Raw genomic sequence first — 25,229 nt, 5'->3', positions numbered from 1 at the left:
ATACTGGAGTGGGTAGCTTTTCCCTTCTCCAGGGGGTCTTCCCAACCCAGGGATCGAACCCTGGTCTCCTGCACTGCAGGCAGATTCTTTACCACCTGAACTACTGGGAAAGCAAATAATAAGTATAATAAATATGGTTAAGTTTAGACTCTTAAACTGATCCTATTGAGATAGTTAGGGAGTTTGTGATTGACATGTTCACACTGCTATATTTAAAATGGATAACCAACAAGGTCCTAGTGTATAGCACAGGGAACTCTACTCAGTGTTATGTGGCAGCCTGGATAGAAGAGTTTGGGAGTGAATGACTACATGTACATATATGGCTGAGTTCCTTTGCTGTCCACTTGAAATTGGCATAACATTGTTAATCGGCTATGTGTGTGCACACAAGTCGCTTCAGTCATGTCCAACTCTTTGCAACCCTATTGACTATAGCCCACCAGGCTCTTCTGTCCATGGGATTCTCCAGGCAAGAATATTGGAGTGGGTTGCCATGCCCTCCTCAAGGATCTTCCCACCCAGGGATCAAACCCAAGTCTCCTATGTCTGCTGCACTGGCAGGTGTGTTCCTTACCACTGCAATATAAAATTGAAAGTTCAAAAAAATTGATCCTATTGATGAAATACAATATTATTTGACTTGTGTACTTCCTTAGCTAAAAACACTTTTCAGTTCTCATTTGGAATATAGTTGCTGCTGCTGCTAAGTCGCTTCAGCAGTGTCTGACTCTGCGTGACCCCAGAGACAGCAGCCCACCAGGTTCCCCCATCCCTGGGATTCTCCAGGCAAGAACACTGGAGTGGGTTGCCATTTCCTTCTCCAATGCATGAAAGTGAAAAGTCAAAGCGAAGTCACTCAGTCGTGTCCGACTCTTAGCAAACCCATGGACTGCAACCTACCAGGCTCCTCCATCCATGGATTTTCCAGACAAGAGTACTGGAGTGGTTTGCCATTTCCTTCTCCATGGAATATAGCTAGTTATAGCTATTTGATGAAATACAACAAAAATTAGTTATGTGTGTGTATCACCCAGCTTTGACCAATAATATTGTTCACAAGTTTATTTCCTACTCTTATTTATTTCTAATAATATTCTTCAAGGTAATGATTTGCTACTATTTTTAGCTTTTCCCTTCTCCAGGGCATCTTCCCAACCCAGGGATTGAACACAGGTTTCCCACATTGCAGGTGGATTCTTTACCAGCTGAGCCACAAGGGAAGCCCCACTTTCACTTATTTCCCACTCTTATTTATTTCTAATAATCACCTTCAAGGTCATGATTTGCTACTACTTTAAATTTAGACAAGGGTTCAAATTAAATTCCTAAAGAGAAGTTGTGAAAATACTTTGAATATTTCCTTAGAATGGACTAACCATATAGCTTTCTAAAAGAAATATTCTGGAGAGAAAACATCGATGCACATACTTATCGGTTGGCAATAAGAGAATAAATATCACCCATAATATTGTATATATTCCTCATATCTCAACATGCTTTACACTCACTCTTAGCCAGATGCCCTCTACACATGAGATACAGTAGAATCTTAAGCATTAGAATTAACCTTTTTCATGTAAAAATTTCATTTTCATACTGTTTCTATTTTCATATAGGGGTAAGCTTTCCCCTTAAAATTTAGCAAACCTGACTACACAAAAACCATAGTTAGGGAGATATATCGTTAAGAGCAAGACTGAGGTTTAAAAATAAATAAGTAAAGTGGTAAGTGTACCATTTGCTCTGAGGTCGTTTAATTCATGTCCAACTCTTTTGCGACCCCATGGACTGTAGCCCTCCAGCCTCTTCTGTCCATGGGATTTCCCAGGCAAGAATACTGGAGTAGATAGCATTTCCTTCTCCAGGGGATCTTCCTGATCCAGGGATGGAACCCATGTCTCCTGCATTGGCAGTCAGATTCTTTACCACCGAGCTACCTCAGTATATGCTAACTGTTGTATACACTTTGGGTAAAGAAATATAAAAAATGAATTATTTAAAAAAATATTACACAGCTTGGTGGGAGATGAGATTAACACATGTGAAACAATAGATAATTGGAGAGGACATTTCATAATTGCTATATTGAAAGAGGTTCCAAGATCTGTATAACTATGGAGAAGGACACCTATGAGGGTTAAAGTAGTGAAGATTTGAAGAAAAAAAAAAGTGATCTCTCAATTGGGTCTTGGACTATGAACAATATACAGTCAAAAATAAAGGGAAACACTTTTCATTGTTGAGTTAAAAAGAAGGGGAACAACTGACCAGAGGCTAGGAAATAAGAATCAGTCTAATAATTAGGGAAAGTGAAATGAAAACCATACTGCAGTGTAAAGCTTCATGCTTGGTCAAGATCTTAAATGAGGCTGTGTGGCAAGGGTAATCTAATTGTAAAGTGTCACGAATATCTGGAAAGAAGCTTTGGTGTGGTGGGTAATTGGAAGTCAATAAGTCCCTGAGCAGGAGAGAGGTGTTACACAATGGTGCTTTATTTAAAAAAAAAGTCTGCTATTGGGCTGCAGGATAGAATTAAGAGAATAGAAGAAGCCAGGTAGAAAATTCCAAAGTAAATGAAGCGTGATATTATCAAAGTCTAATATTCCACCACTCTTGGAAATGGTGTCATTGGTAACATTATAGCAAAGATCTAAAATTCATGACATATTTCTAAGATATTGGGTTTACTTGCCTTTTTTGTCTCCCTTTCCACCCTCTTATCATCTTTCCTTTCTTCCTTCTCCTTTCCTTCATTGTTTCTTTCATTTTTTCTTCTTTCCTGAGCATATACATTTAACATTATTCCACATTAATCTTGACTCAATCAAGATTAAGAATTTGAGGAGATATATTTCTTTTTTAGATAATTTATGGTCACTGTTTTTACTTAATCTTTTACATCAAGTTAATGATGGAGGTTTAATCATAATGGCATATCCACAGGTCACATGACCACAAAATAGTATCAGTAGTGTATAATTATTTAAATTGCTCATTTAGTATTTGAATTAGTCATAATACCATGTTTATTAAAAAGGAGACCCTAACAAAATCATTAAGTCATAAAGTTTTTCATATATAACTAAATAAAGAGTATTAAAAATAAAAACTTTGAGAGGCAAAAATAACAGTGTATTCACTGGAGAACATTTTAAGTAGCTTTCTCTGTACTCCACTGACGAAATTCTAAAATATAAGTCAACCACATTGTGAGGGGAATAAAAATACTGTCTTCCTTGGTGGGAATTATAGAGTCTGCAGGCATTCCTCTAATAAAGTGAGCTACCTGTTCTTTATGCATCCCCTGCTTTTCTCTCTTCCATTTGAAGTAACTCGTTTCTTTCTCTTAACAGAACGCATTTGTCAATATCAACCAGTCCTCCTCTGCAAACACTGCATCAGCCCACATATTTATTCCCTGAAGTCGACTCAACAATATTTTTTCCCAGCCTATTTCACAATCAGCCCTGTAAGATCTACCCAGGAGTCTAGAATGTAATCATAACTGTCTCTACATGGAAAGTCTATAAGAAAGAGGTTTTTTTTTTCAGGGTGTACAATCAATATAGAAAGTTAATATGAAACATTTAGGACCCCCAAACTGCTTTAAAAATCAATAGTAGTGAGTTGTGGTTTTTTAATCTATATTATCAAGATAATTGCTTCTAATTTTCACATGGCTTTATCATGAAAAACAAGGCAGGAAGAGATGATCCTGCAAGGAATAGTCGGAAACCCTGTTTTTCTTTTATATTCATTAAGCGTAGACATTGATTTTACTCTCATGCACAGCTCATGGTCAGGGAGTGTCAAGAACATCACAAAAATCGATTCAGAGTAGAGCTAGTAAGCAAATACAGCAATGGAGTTCCCAAAATCCCTATCAGGCCACAAGCTTTGGGTAAACATTTGATTCATTTCTGAAACTTGAAGCTTAAGAAGCATCTCTTTGGAGTTTGGAGTCATCGATATGTATGAGAGAACCCAACAAAGCTGTGTACACTTCATAAAGTGCACACACTTGGCAGAACTATTCCCATTTATGCTGTGTATCCCTTCTAATTATTTCCATTTCTATGATGGTAAGCAACAAAAGCATCTTCTATGGACAACTGTCTTCCTAGAAATGATCTTCAGGAAAAAATGCTAAATACAGGAGAGTAACAAGTGATATTTCTGTTTAAAAGCTACTATAAATACTATTAGCTATTCACAGATGGTAAATAGCAATGCTATTTACCTGCGATGCAGGAGACCTGGGTTGGGAAGACTCTTTGGTGAAGGGAATGGCTACCCACTCCAGTCTTCTTGTCTTTAAAATTCCATGGGCAGAAGAGCCTGGTGGGCTACAGTGTGTGGGGTTGCAAAGAGTTGGACATAAGTGAGCAACTTTCACTTTCACACATATATAGATATAATTACAAATAGCAGGACAACATAAATAATCATGTTATTACCTTAAGAATCAATGTGTTCAATGAAGAAAAAAGAAACAAAAAATAAAATCAAAGAGGCTGAATAAAAGCCCTGAAGTTCTAAATTTGAATTAGAAACATCAATATGACCTCCTGATGTATTTTATCCTCTTCTGGAACACAGAATTATCAATACAAACCGATGTGCCAGAAGGCAAGGAAGCTATCAGGGACTATTGAGGTCATGCTGAAAGAATGCAGGTGCCAACTCAAAGGGGCTGCTGCTGGCCAAAGGTAAGACAAACAGGATCAAAAATAACAATAGCTGCAGTGGACTGATACAGACATACTTGTTATTACCAGTGACTTCATAATGATAAACACACAAACAACAAGACGTCACACCTAGTGGTCGTGTGTGGGGAGTTCTAGAGAAACAACTTGTTTTGAAAACTGCTAAATAAAGGGAGCCATCAAGCATTGATTTTACCTTCACTGAACCAACTTTAGTCATCATGTAAGCTCTAAATAGGTTTGGGCAAAGATTATCAGTGGCTGCTAAAACTGTTACTGTTATGGGCTGCATCGTGTCTTCCTAATTTCGTATGTTGAAGCCCTAATTCCCAGTACCTCAGAATGTGACCTTATTTGGAGATAAAGTCTTTACGGAAGTAGTCAAATTAAAGTAGATCACCAGGATAAGCCCTAATCCAATATGACTGGTGTCCTTATATAAAAAGGGACACGGTGGCACCAGAAGGAAGTGACATAGGCTGAAGTTGGTCATCTGGATGCCAAGGGGAGGGACCTGGAGTAGATCCATCTCTCATAGCCCTTGATAGGAATCAACACTTCTGACTCCAAAACTTTGAAACAATAAATTTCTAAGTCACTCATTTCGTTACAGCAGCCCTAGCAAACAAATGCTGTTATATAAAATTAATAGAAGTTTGATAATGGATAATTCAGGTTGTCATTGCCTAAATCAGCATATCAAAGTTCATTCACATCATAAAAACAGAGATAGGCAGGCATTTTATGTCTTCTGATAAAAGTACATGATATGCCTGGCTTATGAAGCAGTCTCACCAAAGCACAACAAAATAACTAATCTGGATCTGATTAAGCCTCATACACGGGGCATACAAGAACACATGTACAACAAGTGAAAACAATCACAAAAAACAGTACAGATCTTTAAGAAAAAAAACTTTCTAGGGATAAAATAAAGAAATAGGAAACATTTAGAGCAAAAGAAAATTTAGATAAATTTACCAGCCAAATGCAAGGTGTGTACATGTTTGGACCTGCTTTTAAAAAGTTAATAACAAATTATGAGACAGGAAAAATTAGGTTCACTCTCTTACTATTGATATCTGTAAAGTTAAAATAATAATAGTACAAAGTTCATAGTCTTATGGTAAAAATTAAATATGACAATATAGGTAGAGCACTTAGCGCAGTGCTTGATGTATAGGATAATTTCAGTTATTTATATACTTGGGTATTCTTCGAATTCCTGATACAGTTGTTATCAGTAGTAGTAGAATGCTGTGACATGCACATCCTACTCTGTATGTGCTTACAGTGGGTGCACACAAGCCCACATACACACTCTGCAACATATGGAATCTCAGTGTGAGCCTACACTGAGCTGGAAAACTTTAAACTACCCCTTCCATTCCTCATTCTCATGTAGCCCTTGAAAGGTCACCTTTGATAGGAGATGCAGGAAAATAACATTGTGGAAGTCTGAAAGAAAAGCCAAGGCAAGGGTTAGGAGAGGGAGGCAAAGAGCATTTTAAGGCAGTTAAATACGCCACTAAACGTCTTCTGAGAATTAGGTTGTTCCATGCCTTATATCTTTGAGGAAAGATAAACACAATCTTTTAGCACCCACAGGGCGAGGCCTCAGAGACAATCTGTGCTTTTCAGCCAGCTGGATCATGTTTGGACAAGAGGCAGAACACATCTGGTCATTAATAGTGATAATGGCCCTTTGGTTAAAAGCCATCATTTTGACATAGGAAATGTTGCAGCTGACCACTGTTATGAGTTATGTCACTGCATCTCACAAATTTTCATTTCAATTTTTCAAGCATTATTTGGCTTGAGAAAGAGGATACAAAGGTGAAAGAAATACAGTTTGCATTTTCAACAAATATACAATCTTGTTTGCATCACAGGAAAATAAGACATGGAAAGATAATACATCCTAAGAGAGTTATAAATCTCATGGGCCTTTAGGAGATTAAAGTGAAGTAAGGTATCAGATGAGAACAAGTTTTTATCTGGCTGAGAATACTGTAAAAGTCCTCATGAAAAAAAAAATAGGGTTTGAGAGAGTCTTCTAAGGAAAGAAGAGAGATGAGGAAGTGGTGGAGTAGGGGAAGCTATATGGGAATAAAGAAGAGAGGACATTTCAGCAGGGCTGGAGGGTTGCCACATGAAATACAGGATGCCCACTTAAATGTGAATTTCAAGTGAAGAACTAATAGTTTAGTATAAGAATGATCTATAAAAAATTTGGGATCTACTTGAATTTGAAATGCAGTAGATGTGTTTAGAGAAATAGTTGTTTTATAAAAGTTTAGGCTTCATAAAGAAAGGAAATGTTTGAAAGACATTTTGGTCATATGCAGAAGCAGAGGGTCTCAGCTTCCAGACAGGAGAATGAAAACTTAATTTTATGGGGACTGCAGAGATAGTTTTGGTTTGTTTTTATCTTTTTTTAATGTGGGATTGATATGATCTGACATGCATGGTAGGAAGAATATGATGAAAATAATGAGAACAAGTAAAATTAAAATAGGAAATTGGCCAGGAAGTAACAGAGAGTTGAGCTGTTAACTGAGGTGATGGAAGTGCTTTGGACATGGCAATGGTCTAGATAGAGAGGAAGCATCAGATTGGATCTTGGGACAAAAGAGGTCGAGAGTCAAAGATGCCTACGCGTCTCTGTCTATTGACTATGAGGCTGATGTCTTTTGTTAGTAGTTGGGTAAGGAGGAAAAGCTGATTTGAGGGAAAACAGATAATGCAAAATAGGGGTCATGTCAGTAATAACTGTCAGGGCAAGCCTCCACATACAGACGCTCGGCAAACAATTAAAAATATTTTTCTCATCTCAATGATTTCATATTGAAGGTATTTAAGCTGTTAAATTCAACGAGTCGCTAAAAATTCAAGGAATCGTCTCTAGTTCACAACCAGAGACAAAAAACATTGATAGAGCAGCAAAAAGACAGAACAAGAATAATGAAAAAAACTGTGCTTGGGAATTCTGAACTCAAGGTCAATCAATACTCTTAAAATCATCCAGAGAGGTCAAGACTATAGACTGAGAACCAGCAATAGTTCTGGTAATTTTTGACATGTTTTAGGAATGGAACCGGGGTGGGAGCCATGCCTTTGGAGAGTACAGAATAGATGGATGGTGAGGAAACAGAGGAAACCAAAGCTATTCAAGGAGTCGTGCTTGAAGACAAAAGAGAAGTGAAGGTGCCAGCAGGGGAAGATTTAATAAAGAAGAGAGCAAAATCTGAAGAGCGTCCAACAATAAGATTAAATGCGGGTGTGGAGAGATAAGCCTTAGAAAGAAGAGAGAAAATTCCTCAGAGTTAAATGAAAGAAAGGGAGGACAGACAGAATTTTAAGGATTTGATGTGTGACACTGAGGCAGCTGATACCTCCACTTTGAGTAAGAAAGGAAGTGACATTATATGCCTTGAGAGGAGCAGGGTGGAGACCTCGTGGCTCATGGACAAATCCCACTGCCTGCCATATCTTACACCACATCACAGACTTCCATCCTTTATATGGATTTCTGGCAAAGTGGAAGAGGAAGTAATAATGATTGCAGGGTTATTTTTTGGTATGACACATTTTGTTGCAGCAAGGGAAATCTGAGCTTAAGAAGCACAACAGAATGTGGTTTTTTTCTCTGTGCTGAATGCCTATTGCACAGTAGCAGCAGACCTCTTTAGACACCATTCTCTTATTTTAGAGGTTTTACAGAACTGTGTGCCGTCTCTGGTGTGTAAAATATGATTTGACAGAGTTCACAAAAATAGCAAACAGCTAACACTATTCTTGTGTCTTTATATAAACTAAGTTATAGCATTTCACATTGAGTTTGAATATAGCAAAATGTGGAATCCATTTAATGATATGGTCTTAGGACTTTGGATTTCCTGATTAAAGGGCCTTTCAGGTACATTCAGAAAATCCCATGGACACCATAATTGCTTAAAAAAAAACACCCCAGTGATACATGGTCTCAATTCATGATGACTTTTGCTGGACTTACAGATAAGGCAAGAAGTTTCAATCTCCTGATTCTTTGTCTAGAATCAGTATGGTCATAACTATGTCAATACCTATGTTATACTATAAGGATTTTATGGTGCATGGGCTTAGGAAGCGACAATGGCAATTATTCCTGAAAAGGCAACTACAAAGAAAAAAGTGAAGATTGTCCTGTCTAAGCCGAGGAAATGTTATATCAGAGGATTGAAAATGAATAAGCCATGATATAGAGTCATAGAAGCAATGAAATTGAGATTTGAAAGAGAATTTAGGAATGATTTTGTCCAATCCCTGTCTCTTTAAGGCTGAGTAATCTGAAACTCATAGAGGAAACAGCTTATTGAAGAGTACAAACTAGTCAGGCCACATGTGTCTTTGACTCAAAGTCCCAGGTGTCTCCACTCTGCCACAATGACAAATTTCTACCCAGTTTCTGGATAATTAATCCCAGGGACAGAATAATAGGTATACTGTACATACTAGGCACTCAGTGAATGCTTTCTTAATTGAACAACTGTATCTCTGTCACTGACACACGTAGGAGTTAGAGAAACACCCTTACTCTACAGCTTTTCCACTAAGGCTTATAACATAGTAAGGTTATATCAGGCACAATGACTTTAAAGAAATATAGCTTAGTATTTACATGTATTAACAGCCCACTCCAGTACTCTTGCCTAGAAAATCCCACGGCAGAGGAGCCTGGTAGGCTGCAGTCCATGGGGTCACTAAGAGTCGGACACCACTGAGCGACTTCACTTTTCACTTTCATGCATTGGAGAAGGAAATGGTAACCCACTCCAGTATTCTTGCCTGGAGAATCCCGGGGATGGGGAAGCCTGGTGGGCAGCCGTCTATGGGGTTGCACAGAATCAGACATGACTGAAGCGACTTAACAGCAGCAACAGTAACAGCAGCAACATATTCATTATTTCATAAAAACTTCCCAATAATGAATCAGATGTTATTAGTCCATTGTTGCACCTGATAAAACTAAGTAACGGTCAGTTTATAACTTAAGGTCAAGCAGTGAGAGAATGAACCCAACTTTGATCCTCTGACTCCAGATTGCCATGCTTTCTTTGTTATACCTTATGGTTTCTCCAGGACATTTATAACCTCTAGGGAAAAGAAAACCTAATCTGTGAGGGAAAAGATAGCAAGACAGAGGAGGGGAAAAATATTAGAACTAATGTGAGGCTTTTATGGAGAAAACTGATGCCAGAAAGAGATCAGAGATCAGGTAACAGATGAAGGATTTGTGTTTTCTTTGAGAGATCTGTTGCCGGGCTCCTAGCTACAAAGTCATGGGTTGGCTCCAAAGAGGAGAAAGCAACGCTGTGTAACTTGGAAGAAGGTATTGACTTTAAGTGTATCTGAAAGACAGTGGGGTGAGAAAAGCACACCATTCTTATGGGAATCAAGATCTGGACTTGAATCCTAATTCTATTATTTGTTGTCCCTTAGATTAGGCCCTTTCCCCTTTTGGGCCTCAGTTATCTTAATTTAAAATGAGGTTCAAATGTTCAACTTTATTGTTCTCAACTATTTTTCTTCTTTTGCAGCATTGCCATTGGTAGAGACTGCCAATAATTTAGAAAAAAATTTGAAATTGCCACCCACATTCTTACTTGCAAAACATCTAGTTGCTTAAAAAAAAAAAACTTTTAATATACAGTTGAAAAATCACATACAGTGAATATACACATTGTGGCCCATGAGCCTACTAAGTTGGGTCATGGGTTAAATAGGTATTCTCCCAGAAAACTTTATAAGGATAATTCATCACTTTGAATCTTAGTTATATAGAATGGAAGCTATATAGGTAATAGAAAAATCACACCTGATTTCCATTGTATGACCATCACTGATGACTACTACTGTGCTCTTGCATTAGTAGATTTTATCTGTAGTAATATCAATGCACTCAAGAGACTTAGTTTATTTCATTATTTTTTCTGAGAGGACTTTAGGTCAGAGATTTTTAACTGGAGTTGACAGAAGAATTGATGCTTTTGAACTGTGGTGTTGGAGAAGACTCCTGAGAGTCCCTTGGACTGCAAGGAGATCCAACCAGTCCATTCTGAAGGAGATCAACCTTGGGATTTCTTTGGAAGGAATGATGCTAAAGCTGAAACTCCAGTACTTTGGCCACCTCATGCGAAGAGTTGACTCACTGGAAAAGACTCTGATGCTGGGAGGGATTAGGGGCAGGAGAAGAAGGGGACGACCGAGGATGAGATGGCTGGATGGCATCACTGACTCGATGGACGCGAGTCTGAGTGAACTCCGGGAGTTGGTGATGGACAGGGAGGCCTGGCGTGCTGGGATTCATGGGGTCGCAAAGAGTCGGACACGACCGAGTGACTGAACTGAACTGAACTGAACTGAGTACTGAAAGGGTGAGAAAATTCCAAAGATCATTTTGCCAAGATCAACTGATACTATGTCACTGTGCAAAGGAAGACCAAAGCCATCAACTAAATAACCAACCATTAGGTTAAGTTCAAAAGTTTTATCACAGATGCATTCTTTTTACTTGCATATGTTTTCAGATATCAGATACACGTTAATTATACACTTTTGGCCCTTAAGTACAGTTTTACCTTGGCATTGATGCTATATAAAAGGATTTTAGGGGACTTATGACCACTCTAAAACAATAGGAGAATTTCATCAGCTTCTCAAAGGGATCACAAAAGGTGACAACAAAGATTAAAGAACCACCACACTTCATATCCTACAATAATATGTTACAATTCAGATATTTTCTGGTAAAACTGGAAGCTGATTTGAATTGTAGCCTAAAAGTTTTAGTAAACTTAATTACATGAAGGTTAGTAATAGACCTCTATCAGTGTACAAGACCTCTTTTATACTTGATTCTTAAAAAAATAAACAAACACAGTGTGATGAAAAATATTGCTGAGAAAAAGATAAATAAATACAGATATATTCATGGATTAAAAAGCTTCATAACTTTAAATTAATTCTCTCTGCACTGATGTAGAGATTCAATACAATCTCAATTATAATTCCAGCAGACTTTTTTGGATAAAAATCGAGAAGTTGATCCTAGAAGTTATATAGTGAGATGCAAAGGTATTAGCATTTCCAAAACAATCTTAAACAGTCAGTATAAAATTGAAAGACATGTGACTTCATGACTTACCTTATAGATATTGTAATTAAATAGTGTGATATGGTAATTAAATAGTGTGATACTGTCTAAGGATGGACATAGAGAACAAAGGAACAGAATAGGACCTAAAAATAGACCCCACTCATCCAGTCAAAGGTACCAACACAGTCTAATGCGAAAAGCAAAGACTTTTCAATAAATAGGGCTAGAATAACTGGATAGCCATATGGAAAAAAATGAACTTCAACCCCTACCTCATAAGAAACAGAACAATCAACTTAAAGTGGATCATATATATGAAAAAAAAAGTGGAAACACATAAATTTAAGGGAATGAAATCACTCTGAATCTTCTCAGAGTCACCAACAAAATATTTTCCAATTTCTTCAGAATATTGTTTCCAAATTCATAATAATTTCATAATCAAGTAGCTACACAGAATACCCAGAAAACATTCAGTCTGGGTAGACCTGAGATAATCAAGCAACTGCCTAAAGAAGATGTAACCAAGAATAAACTAGATGTGAAATCTATCTAGCAAAAACATATTTCTATTACTATGTTTATTATTTAAAGATAAGAACAAATCATTTACTTTTGATGGACAAAGTTGTCTAGCTTTAGCTCAAATAGTTCTAAAGAGATTTTTCTGAACTTTAATATAATTTTATCATCAAGATTAGAGAGTCTACATATTTACCTACTTGACTTTCTCCCTTCTGCGCATTTCCAAAAGTAAAAGTTAACGATATGCACAGCAATAAACTATGAAACACAAAACTCTTTACCGGAGTCCGTAGAGAACTGTTCCATCAGGATGCAGGCGGATCATGCGATTTTTCACTGTAACCCCATGCACAAAGGATTTCTTGTCATTCAGAAAGTAGGTGTCTGGTACCCAGAGTTGATCAGCCACCCTGTTGTCTAGTGTGAGGTTTAGTGGGATTCCAGAATAAGAAAGCCTTTTGTCTTTCCAAGACTGCTGGAAATACATGGTGAGAGTATAATCCTGTAAAAGAAAGGAAACCAAAAAAAAAAAAAAAGAATTTTACCATCATCATCATCATCATTTTCTTCAGTTCAGCTAAAAACCTTTTTGTTAAGAACCTGATGGTATGTGGTACTGTGGATGCCCAGAGACTTAGCATTCTTCAGGCCCGCTATGAGGTTACATTTGAATATGCTGTGAGTTGCACCTCCAAGTATAAGGCAACCAACAGGTTAGAAGTACTAGAGCATGCAGAAGCATTTGTACCAATATAGAGTAAATCCATTTAATTGAATTTTAACGTTTGAAGTTAAGGTCATGAAATCACAGGAAGGCCGTTAAGGGAAGTTGTACTTAGAGATTTATGTTCACAAATATCTACCCCTGGATGTTGTATTTATAGTACTGTTTTGAAGGAGTATGTTAAATAATAACTAAAAATGGGTGCATTTATAAGGAAAAGATGTGCTCTAAACTGCAAAATACCTTCTGAACGAATAGCGTTGTTTGCCTTATAAAGGTTATCAGTTTCCATTATCTGGATTTTTATAGCAAATTATGACTTGTCTATCAATCGTAAAAAGTAGTTTATGTAGAACAGGTGGATGGAGATACTCATTTGGCCTGAGAACGGACATGAGCGGTGTGTGTGCTTGCTCAGTTGCTTCAGTCTTGTCTGACTCTTTGCCACCCTAAGGACTGTAGCCCATCAGGCTCCTCTGTCCATGGGATTCTCCAAGCAAGAATACTGGAGTGGGTTGCCATTCTCTTCTCCAGGGGACATTCCCAACCCCGGGGATGGAACCCAGGTCCACTGCATTGCAGGCAGACTCTTTACCATCTGAGCCACCAGGCAAATTGTCCATTAAAAGAATATGAGGTCACAATAACATCATAAAGGCTTAAGTTGTGGGTCCCAATATCATTAAAAAAGATGGTTCACTTTTTCTTTTAAAGGACATTTATCTGTCAATAGCTTTAGCTGAATGCATTAGCAACAATTAAGAAACACAATATAACTCCTGCACAACTCTGTATACTGCCATTGTTTTATATATATATATATATATATATATATATATACACACACACACACACACACACACACATATATATACACATACAACTCTTTGAGAAACCAGCTGAGCCACAAGGGAAGCCCATGAAATTAAAAGACGCTTGCTCCTTGGAAGAAAAGCTATGACCAACCTAGACAGCATATTAAAAAGCAGAAACATCAGTTTACCAACAAATGTCCATCTAGTCAAAGCTATGGTTTTTCCAGTAGTCATGTATGGATGTGAGAGTTGGACTCTAAAGAAAGCTGAGTGCCGAAGAATTGATACTTTTGAACTGTGATGTTGAAGAAGACTCTTGAGAGTCCCTTGGACTGCAAGGAGATCCAACCAGTCGATCCTAAAGGAAATCAGTCCTGAATATTCACTGGAAGGACTGATGCAGAAGCTGAAACTCCAATACATTGGATGTGATGAAATGACTCATTGGAAAAGACTCTGATGCTGGAAAAGACTAAAGGCAGGAAGAGAAGGGGATGACAGAGGATGAGATGGTTGGATGGCATCACCAACACAAGGGACATGAGTTTGAGTAGGCTCCGGGAGTTGGTGATGGACAGGGAAGTCTGGCATGCTGCAGTCCATGGCATCGCAGAGTTGGACACGACTGAGTGACTGAACTAATTTGAGAAACATTGACTCTGCTCAGGCTTTCTTGGTAACTCGGACAATAAAGCGTCTGCCTGCAATGTGGGAGACCTGGGTTTGATCCCCAGGTTGGGAAGATCCCTGGAGAAGGAAATGGCAATCCACTCCAGTACTCTGGAAAATTCCATGGATGGAGGAGCCTTGTAGGCTACAGTCCATGGGATCGCAAAGAGTCAGACACGATTGAGCAACTTCACTGGTTCGCTGACTCTGCTCATGTCTTACATCTGGGTCAACTGTCCTTCATCTAGATCCCTATATGGATATTAATACATTTGTGAAATATCCTAAATGATATTGTCTTCAATATTTATTCTGGACAATGAGTTCCAATGTCCTTTAACCACTATATTCAAGAATGTTTACATTGTTTAGTCAGAAACAAACTTACAATAATTTAACTTTCATGTTCAGTGAGAAGGACATTTGCTCACTATTAATCATACAATATCCCTTTTATAGATCTGAAAGTTCCTTCCACCCTATCTTCACTTAAAGGAGAACTGAAAAAGAGAACCTACAGGGTTATGTACACTTCTCTTCTCAATTGCTGACATTCTCATTTGCATCCTCTTTAAGCTGTAAACATCATACCTTTTTGGAGTACAATAGATTGGACAGATTCTGAGCCTTAGATTCTAAAACATCTTGATGCCAAAATCTACCACTTGTAGAGCTATGTAACTGTGAGCTACTAACTTAACCCACTGTTATCTCCAATGTCTCACTTCTAAAATAAAAATAATAGCATTTTATTGGCTTATTGAAAACATTGCTTAGGAAAATTAGGGTGCAGGTATTTTAGAAACTAATATGCTAAACAAATATATTATCTTCAGGATTATTCACTGCTGTTTAAAGATTAATATACTTCCAAACTACTTGTAATGTACATATTTATTTTCATAGGCATTGCCACTTTTAAAGAGATGTTTATAAAAGAACTTGTAGGCAGAAAGACCCCAGTAACCATGAAAATAAGTGCTTGTCTGTGTTGTAAGTCTTGTTGGGGTCTTGTTTGTAATTCAGACAATGTAATACAACTAATAGCTACCTCAAGATACATTATTGTAAACATTGTCACAGGGATCAGCATGACCAGCAACGGGTTACATGTTTCACTACTCATGCTGAATACTCATTAACCTCCAGCTCTCTCAAGTGCTGCAGAGGATTCCCTCACAATAAGACTATGAGGAAAAATCCTTACACTACAGTCTCTTCATTAAAAGGAGTTTTAATGTGTGATGAGGAAAAACTTATTGTAAAGTACAAATGATTATAATGACAATATTCTATTAACTAATGTGATAATTAAAATATGCTTGTGGTAAGTAAACAATGGCAAGTGGAAGGAGAAAATAACGTCAACTTGAGTAACCTCCGCATAAATTAAGTGCATGCATGTGTGTGTGTGTGTGTGTGTGTGTGTGTGTACTTTTCCCTTTCCCTTTCTGGAAAATCTTGTTTTCTGTAAAGAAAGAACTACACACATGTGCTGAGATCTTTGCTCTATACAACTCACTCTGTTTTCAATAAATATTGACTAAACATCACACCATGTTTCCCAATTAAAGCAGTAATTTACTCTATGGGCAATAAGAAATCATTCAGTGGAAATTTATGTTGTTGTTGTTCAGCTGCTCAGTAGTATGACTCTTTGTGACCCCGTGGACTGTAGTACCCAAGGCTTCCCTGTCCTTCACTATCTCCCAGTTTGCTCAAACTCATATCCATTGAGTCAAGATGCCATCCAACCATCTCATATTCTGTAGCCCCGTTATCCTCCTGCCCTCAATCTTTTCCAGCATCAGTGTCTTTTTGAATGAGTCAGTTCTTTGCATCAGGTGGCCAAAGTATTGGAGCTTCAGCTCCAGCATCAGTCCCTCCAATGAGTATTCAGAGTTGATTTCCTTTAGGATTGACCGGTTTGATCTTGCAGTCCAAGAGACACTCAAGAGTCTTCTCCTTAGCACCAGAGTTGGAAAGCATCAATTCTTCAGTGCTCAGCCTTCTTTCTCATCCATGGATGCTGGTATTTAACTCTAGGAAGTGGGTGATGCAGAACAAGTACCTTTTAGGACTTTTCTTCTTATGCATTTCTAGGGTTATCATCTTAATCTAGGACCTGATTCTATGATAAATGCAAATATGGACCCATGAGTTTGATAACCTTCAAAAAACTTTTTGAAACTAATGATAATCATGATGATAATTATGCACAATGTGGAAAGACTTAAAACAGAGTAATATATCCTTCCTATGCATATTTTACCACAAGCATGATAATAATTTCTTTCTAGAAAATGCTATATGCTCTGTGGTTTCCATAGAGCTTCATATCTATTATTACATTTCATTCTCACCACCTCATGATATAGGCAATTCTCCCTAAGAGAATTTATGTTTACATCTCTAGGAAACTACTTACTGAATTTTAAATAAATTATTTTTTTATCTGCACTTTAGTATAAATATTTACAGTCATATCTGCTTATAATAAAGCCTAAGTATTCTTTGGTGTAGTCTATTTTTTAGATGGAAAAGAAAGGCTTAAAATTGCTGTATTTTTTTTTTCTCTGATACAACAGATTTTCTACTAATTTTTCATTAGGTCAAAGTGTAAGCACTCCAGGGAGGATGGAAATTTTTCAGAAAGAAATGAAAGGTTTTTATACTTTGGCCAAGAACTCTAAAATCATTTTTCTTTCAGGTGTATGATATTGTTCAACTACCTTTCTCAAGTGTGCAAGCTACTCCTTGACAGAAAGTATGACATATTTAGAAACTATGGGCCATAGGAGATTCTTTGACACTGAAGCAAATTAATGGGATTAACTGGTATGAGATTCCTAATGAAATTGGTCAGGCTAATTCAGGCATGAGAGAATTTGATTCATTGAAGAAAAGCAGGATAAACAATATCAAGTCAGTTATCTCCAAAACCCATCCTTTTTAAATCTAAAAATGCTTAAAGAAATAAGAAAATATTTCTAATAAATGAAAGCAGTCCTTTTGGAGAATAAAGGTAATATTCTTTTATATACTTTTATTGTTACTGAAGTACAGTTGATTCACAATTTAGTTTCAGGTTTACAGCGTATGATTCAAAATTTTTATAGATTATATTCCATTTAAGGTGATTACAAAATATTTGTGATATTCCCTGTGCTGCACAATATATCCTTCTATCTTATTTATTTTATACACAGAAGTTTGTACCTCTTGATCCCCTACACCTGTCTTTCTTGCCCCTCCCCTCTTCTCCCTTCCTGCTGGTAACCACTAGTTTATTCTCTATATCTGTGAGTCTGTTTCCGCTTTGTTATATTCCTTTATTTTATTTTTTAGATTCCACACATAAGTGACAACATACAGTATTTGTCTTTCCAAGATATGTAATCAACTTGTGTCCATCAACAGATAAATGGATATGGATATATATATATATAATGTCACTCAGCCATAAAAATAATGGAATTTTGCCATTTATAACATGGATGGGCCTAGAGGGTACTATGTTTAGTGAAACGAGTCAGATAGAAAAGGGGAACATTCATTTTAGAGCAGTAGTTTTGAACTCTGGATGATTTTGTTAGCCAGAGAATATTTCACAATGTCTGAAGACAGTTTTAGTTGTCACAACTGAGAATACTCTGTGTGCAGCTAATATCACAGAGAAGAACAAACCTGACTCCATACGGGATCTATTCTTTCAGCTTTAATCTTTGTGCCCTGCTGCTGGTGCTGAGTCATGCTGGCTCTGCACCTTTGTAAAAGACTGTTTCGTATAGCATGAAACATACATAATAGCCCTTCTTCATAATCTGCCTCATAGGCTTGACCTTTGAAGCTTTAACACTTTTCCATTTATACTGAGATGAAAAGTTGCAGAGCAGAGCATAACAATTGTCTTGTTGGAGGTTTACAGGAACCATGGTGACCAGACCTATGTTGACAGCTGAAAAAACAAAGGATTCTGGCATCAAGAAGTCTACAACAACCAGTCCCACCGCCTCCCCTTTTAGTATAAAAGAAGCCTGGATTCTTACTCAAATAAGATGGTTCTTTGGGACACTGGTGTGCCATCTTCGCAGTTTTCTGGCTTTCTGAATGAAGTCACTGTTCCTTGCCCTAATACTTCACCTTTTGATTTATTGGTTTGTTGTGCTGTGACCAGTAAGAACTTGGACTTGGTAACACCAGCATCTATGGGTAGTGGCCAGATACGCTCCCCAGCCTAATACACTGCACCATGCATCCCCTATAACAAAGAATTAACTGACTCCAAGTGTCAATACTGTCAAGGTTATGAACTCTGCCTTAAATGAAAATATCTTCCTTTCTAGTATCAGTGAGATAACTGTATTATTAGTAAAATAATATCTTCAACATGTCTACTCAAACTTTTAATATATTCCTAAAACTTTGTGTAAGGAATGCTAACACTAGATGGTTCATAATTTGCCGCTTTAACATTAGAGATCATTGACAAAAATTCCTTAATTATCTAGCATCAGAAGAGTGAAAAAGTTATATGGTTTTGGCAAGTATATTGAGGTATATATTTTAATAAAATGAGCTCTAAGAAGACTGCATAGTGGGCTAGAAAAGTGAAAGTCTCTTATTAGCTGCCTCCACAATCAGCACACAACTCTAATTCAATAGTGAAGAGACAAAATATTTATTTAACACTAATAATATTGCATCTACTCAGAAGGATCATATGAGCAATCCCTCCTTTTCAAACTCCTTTTCAAAAGAGGGAGAACTTACATATATATAAGAACCAAAGCCCTTGCACACATTTGTATCTTATATTTCATTGATTTGATTGCACATTATGCATCACAAGGAGTCCCAAGCACACTTCTCTGTTCCTTATAAAACTTTTATGCCATCTTAGTTGAACTCTGAGATCCACTCTTTCCAAAACTTAGGTTGCTTTCCCCCAAAACTGATTGTAGTTGAGCTGTGCATCACTTCTACAGAAACTTCTGTGGTAAACTGCCCTGCCTACAGTTCCTGCTGAGTGTGACCATGTTCTATATCACACGATTCTGCCCTCTTCCCACCTTTGGAATGAAGAGTAGATATCTAATCTAAGACCAGATGATTTATAGGCAGGTGATAAACTTGTGCCTGACTCAAGAAGATGAGATGGGCCAATCAGAATCCTCTCCCAGAAATTTGCTATTGGATAAAGGATCTGATGGGCTTCCCTGTTGGCTCAGTACTAAAGAATCTGTCTGCTAATGCAGGAGATGCAGGTTCGATTCCTGAGCCTGGAAGAACCTCTGGAGAAGGGAATAGCTCAGTTCAGTTCAGTTCATTTCAGTCACTCAGTTGTGTCCAACTGCAACCCCATGGACTGCAGAACACCAGACTTCCCAGTTCATCACCAACTCCTGGAGTTTACTCAAACTCATGTCCATCGTGTCAGTGATGCCATCCAACCATCTCATCCTCTGCCATCCCCTTCTTCTCCCACCTTCAATCTTTCCCAGTATCAGGGTCTTTTCCAATGAGTCAGTTCTTTGCATCTGGTAGCCAAAGTATTGGAGTTTCAGCTTCAGCATCAGTCCTTCCAATGAATATGAAGGACTGATTTCTTCTAGGATTGACAGTCTGGATCTTCTTGCAGTCCAAGGGACTCTCAAGAGTCTTCTTCAACACCACAGTTCAAAAGCATCAATTCATTGGTGCCCAGCTTTCTTCACAGTCCAACTCTTACATCCATACATGACCACAGGAAAAACCATAGCTTTGAGTAGATGGACTTTTGTTGGCAAAGTAATGTCTCTGCTTTATAATATGCTGTCTAGGTTGGTCATAGCTTTTCTTCCAAGGAGCAAGCATCTTTTAATTTCATGGCTGCAGTCACCATCGGCAGTGATTTTGGAGCCTCCCAAATAAAGTCTGTCATTGTTTCCATTTTTTCCCCATCTATTTGCCATGAAGTGATGGGACTGGATGCCATGATCTTAGTTTTCTGAATGTTGAGCTTTAAGCCATCTTTTTCACTTTCATCAAGAGGCTCTTTAGTTCTTCGCTTTCTGCCATAAGGGTGGTGTCATCTGCATATCTGAGGTTATTGATAATTCTCCCGGCAATCTTGATTCCAGCTTGTGCTTCATCCAGCCTGGCATTTCGCATGATGTACTTTGCATATAAGTTAAATAAGCAGGGTGACAATATACAGCCTTGACGTACTCCTTTCCCAATTTGGAATCTGTCTGTTGTTCCATGTCCAATTCTAACTGTTGTTTCTTGACCTGCATACAGATTTCTCAGGAGGCAGGGTATTATGTGGCCTGGTATTCCCATCTCTTGAAGAATTTTCCATAGTTTGCTGTGATCCACACAGTCAAAGGCTTTGGCGTAGTCAATAAAGAAGTAGATATTTTTCTCGAACTCTTGTGCTTTTTCAATGATCCTGCAGATGTTGCCAATTTGATCTCCGGTTCCTCTGCCTTCTCTAAATCCAGGTTGAACATTTGGAAGTTCATGGTTCACATACTGCTGAAGGCTGGCTTGGAGAATTTTGAACATTACTTTGCTGTCATGTGAGATGAGTGCAATTGTGTGGTAGTTTGAACACTCTTTGGCATTGCCTTTCTTTGGGATTGGAATGAAAACTGACCTTTTCCAGTCCTGTGGCCACCGCTGAATTTTCCAAATTTGCTGGCATATTGAGTGCAGCACTTTCACAGCATCATCTTTTAGGATTTGAAATAACAGGAATTCTATCACCTCCACTAGCTTTGTTCGTAGTGATGCTTCATATTCCAGGAGGTCTGGCTCTAGGTGAGTGATCACACCATTGTGGTTATCTGGGTCATGAAGATCTTTTTTGTATAGTTTTCTAGGTATTCTTGCCAGGAGAATCCCATAGACAGAGGAGCCTGCTCGGCTACAGTTTATAGGGTCACAAAGAATTAGAAATGACTTAGTGAATCAACAACTACAAAAGGATCTGATACAGCAGCTGTAGTACCAAGTGCAAAGGTCACGACATAGAACTAGGGCTACACTGCTTGTATGAAGTAAAAAAGAGGGGAGCTTGAATAAAAAAGAAGCCAGCCTGCAAAAGAAGAAAGAAAATGGAGAAAGATGCAGAAAAGAGCCATAGGAGAAAGAGTCTGACATTGTTAGACAACGAATGGCCAAGTTCATAAAGAACTTCCTGTTTCTTATTTCTAGCTCTCCTGAGGTCTGGAAATGTTCTATACTTCAATATAAACTTCTTATATAAAGTTTATATATAAACTTCTATACTTCTTATAAGCCTTTGTATTGTTACAAGAAACTTCACTTTCTTTGCACTAAATTGATTTCATCTTTATTTCCTCAAACCAAAAGAAGCCATAATGATTATGCAGATTGATGTTCATATGAGAATTTCATTAAGCAATAATTATACATATTGTAAAAACCCAAGAAAATCAAAATCATCTGGCCTATCTCATTGATTTTGAAAAAGGGAGGTATTATGAGAAATCTGACACTCAGAGATGATAAATGACTGGAAAAAAGGAGGAAGAGACATATTTGATATTGTTTATTAACCAAGAGAGCAAGGAAAGTGATAGAAGATATATTTACTTCTATGGAGACAATTCTCTATCAAACACAATGACAATTATCCAGAAATGTAACCTGGAGACTAAATGCATAAGATGGCAATGAACAGTACTTCTTATAAGGATGAGAAAACAAAACAAATTCATCTCACAAAAACAAACTTTGGTGAAAAATTGCCTGATAAATAAGCCAATTTAGGTTGTAATTGAAAAGAATCACACAACATCTGTTTCTAATTGAGACTCCTGCTTAAATGAATGTTTTGTGTATCAGTGTCACCATTAAGTACATTCTGCAGCAGAAATGCATCACTGTGTTTCCAGATTTTCTGTTCATTTCTAATCTTTCATCTTATCATCTAGTATTATGCTAACTATTAATACATATTTGTTGTGCTTACTCCTTAGCCATGTTTTGTTTTAATATCTTTAAAATACATACAATCTCATTTTTTCAAAGCCCATGTTTTTCTTTTTATTGATTTTTTTTCAACAACTGCAGCTTGTACTATGCTTCATGATCTTCTTTTATCTTTATCTCATCCTAATAAGCCCCATGTGGTTTATCCATCTGTATAGTCAGATTTTTGTCAGTCTTGTGTAGTGTTCTGAACAATCTGGGAATGAAGTGATCTTCTGGGTGAACAAAAACATTGAGAGCTGTAGGTTTATACCAATGGGAGTTATCTAAGGAAGTCACATGGGCACACAGGACACTAACATGACAACTGGAGTATGACCTTGTGTCCCAATGCAATGAACTGCAGGAGACTCTCACTATACAAAACTGAGACTGTACAATTTAAAAATCTCAGCATCTGTGATCTAATATCTACTTTATAAGCTGTAAAGATTAATTATTAAAAAAAGTGAAAATGCATTTTTTCTTTACAATGAACCCAATTTCCTAAAAATGATATGATAAAATTTGTATTTCATCCAGTGGCAGTTTAAATGTCTTATCTAGAACCTAATTAATCAGAAGAACAAATAACTCAAGTTGTTTCCATGGTAAGATATATTGAAAAGTTGGGCCTAAAGCAGGGAAAATTTGCTAGAAACTTCTAAGTCAAAAGATCTTAGATTATGAGAATGACTAATTCATTCTGTCAGCCTTTTGCCATTGTTGACTAGAAAATACTGTATTATGCCAGATGCTTAGGAGAAAATGTTGTATAATACATTTCCCCTGCCTACCTCAAAGAACTCCTAAACCAGGAGGCGAGACTGAGCATCGTTCATTTCCAAGCTATCCCACTGGCCTCCATAGGCTTGTCAGTCCTTCCATCACCTCCGTAACCAGCTCCCTGCATGAAATTCCTTCCACTTCAGATACTCAGAAAACTCCACTTCTTTTCACTGGCAGTCTATCACTGGAGACAAGATTATTGAGTAGGAGGTTATCAGTTTTATAAGCTCTGGCGTTTGCTTAGAGAATAGCAAAGTCAGAGTTAGTCCTAATGGGGAGGTGGAGGAAAGAAAATGGAAATGGTGACATTGATACGGGAGGACAGAGAGAAGAGGGCATCAAGGATGACTATAGGGTTTCTGACCCAAATGAGTACATGGATAAAAATAGTAAGAATTGAAGATTTGGGACTGAGGATGATTCATTTACTCATTTACAGGCTACTTTGTGTTGTGGGTGTTAGTGGCAGTTGCATGTAAGGTGCCGAGTAAGTAGTTATGAGCCAAAAAATACAGGAAGGCAGCGCTCAGGGAGGAACAAAGCTAAGTGAGTCGTGAGAGATAGATGCCGCCGTGGGAATGGATCAACGCACCATGGAGACAGCAGAAGGTGAGAAGAGGACAGCACCCCTGGGAAATCTGATTCTGGGATTAATCCTCCTTTGAGTTCTCAGAATAGTCTTCTTCTACTTTGATTGTAGTACTTATATTGTAACTATTTCTCAGTCCCACTAGATTTCGAACTCCCCCAAGGGCAAAAGTTTATATTTTTAGGTTTCAGCTTAGTGCACCAATAATAGCAAGAGCTCAAAATATTAGCTGAATATGAATTAAGTAGTGCTGTTTGGGGCACTTGATATCAGCACTAAGTGGGTTAGTGCAAACTCATCTTAAATTTTGAAATCTTGGTTATCTTTTTAAAATACGTGGAGACTCTCAGTTAGGCAAAACAATTAATAACCCAGAGTTTCCATTCTCTAACCATTCAAGATTGACCATGGAGTGAGCTTCCCTAGTGAGCCCGTAATTCCCACAAATTTAGAAATTGATGAATTTCTGGGAGATGATAAAAGCATATGGCATTTGAAATAAACATACTCTTTAGGAATGAATTAATAGTGACTTTCTACAAAGTATTAATAGACATATTTTGAATTATATCACAAGTCATTTTGGAAGTATAAGCCTATATATGCTGCTGCTAAGTCACTTCAGTCGTGTCCGACTCTGTGCGACCCCATAGACGGCAGCCCACCAGGCTCCCCTGTCCCTGGGATTCTCCAGGCAAGAACACTGGAGTGGGTTGCCATTTCCTTCTCCAATGCATAAAAGTGAAAAGTCAAAGTGAAGTCGCTCAGTCATGTCCGACTCTTAGCGACCCCATGGACTGCAGCCCACCAGGCCCCTCCACCCATGGGATTTTCCAGGCAAGAGTACTGGAGTGGGGTGCCATTGCCTTCTCCAAGCCTATATATACTAAAGCTTTAAAAATAGATCTCTATTCAGAACAACTTTCAAATTCATTCACAAGTTAGTAGTCAAAATTCTCAATAAAATATTATATTAATGATTAATTTATCAGGAGAATGATTCATAAACCACTGACATTTAAAACCACATAATTAATGAGTTATGACACACTGTTTTTCAAAGTTCTTGAGTTCCAGAGGTTCAAAGAGAATTACTGTTTCTATTTTCCCCAATATTGAAGTAAGAGTAGAAATAAAATCAGTTCTATGGAGGATCTAATGCAGAATGGGGTGGATCTGCCTGACCACGCTGAGCTGGACTATGAATCCATGACCAGAATAGAAATCAGCGTGTGGTATGCATGACAACTTGAAAAAGTCGAGCTATGAACTGAGCTAACCTGTGAAA

At 37.6% G+C, this 25,229-nt stretch overlaps 1 protein-coding gene across 1 annotated transcript in view; it reads right to left on the bottom strand.

Moving 5' to 3' along the window:
* Positions 1 to 25,229, bottom strand: part of GABRB1 (gamma-aminobutyric acid type A receptor subunit beta1) — a 434,566-nt gene that overhangs the window by 258,365 nt on the left and 150,972 nt on the right. Inside the window, exon 4 of the mRNA XM_040238143.1 lies at positions 12,657 to 12,877. Coding sequence (XP_040094077.1) covers positions 12,657 to 12,877 — 221 coding nt within the window. The remainder of the gene's footprint in view (positions 1 to 12,656; positions 12,878 to 25,229) is intronic.

The sequence above is a fragment of the Oryx dammah genome, unplaced genomic scaffold (assembly GCF_014754425.2).
Source record: "Oryx dammah isolate SB20612 unplaced genomic scaffold, SCBI_Odam_1.1 HiC_scaffold_3, whole genome shotgun sequence".
NCBI classification, from domain to species: Eukaryota; Metazoa; Chordata; class Mammalia; order Artiodactyla; family Bovidae; genus Oryx; species Oryx dammah.
The sequence above is the reverse complement of the archived record's forward strand: the minus strand, read 5'-3'. Positions and strand labels throughout refer to the sequence as shown.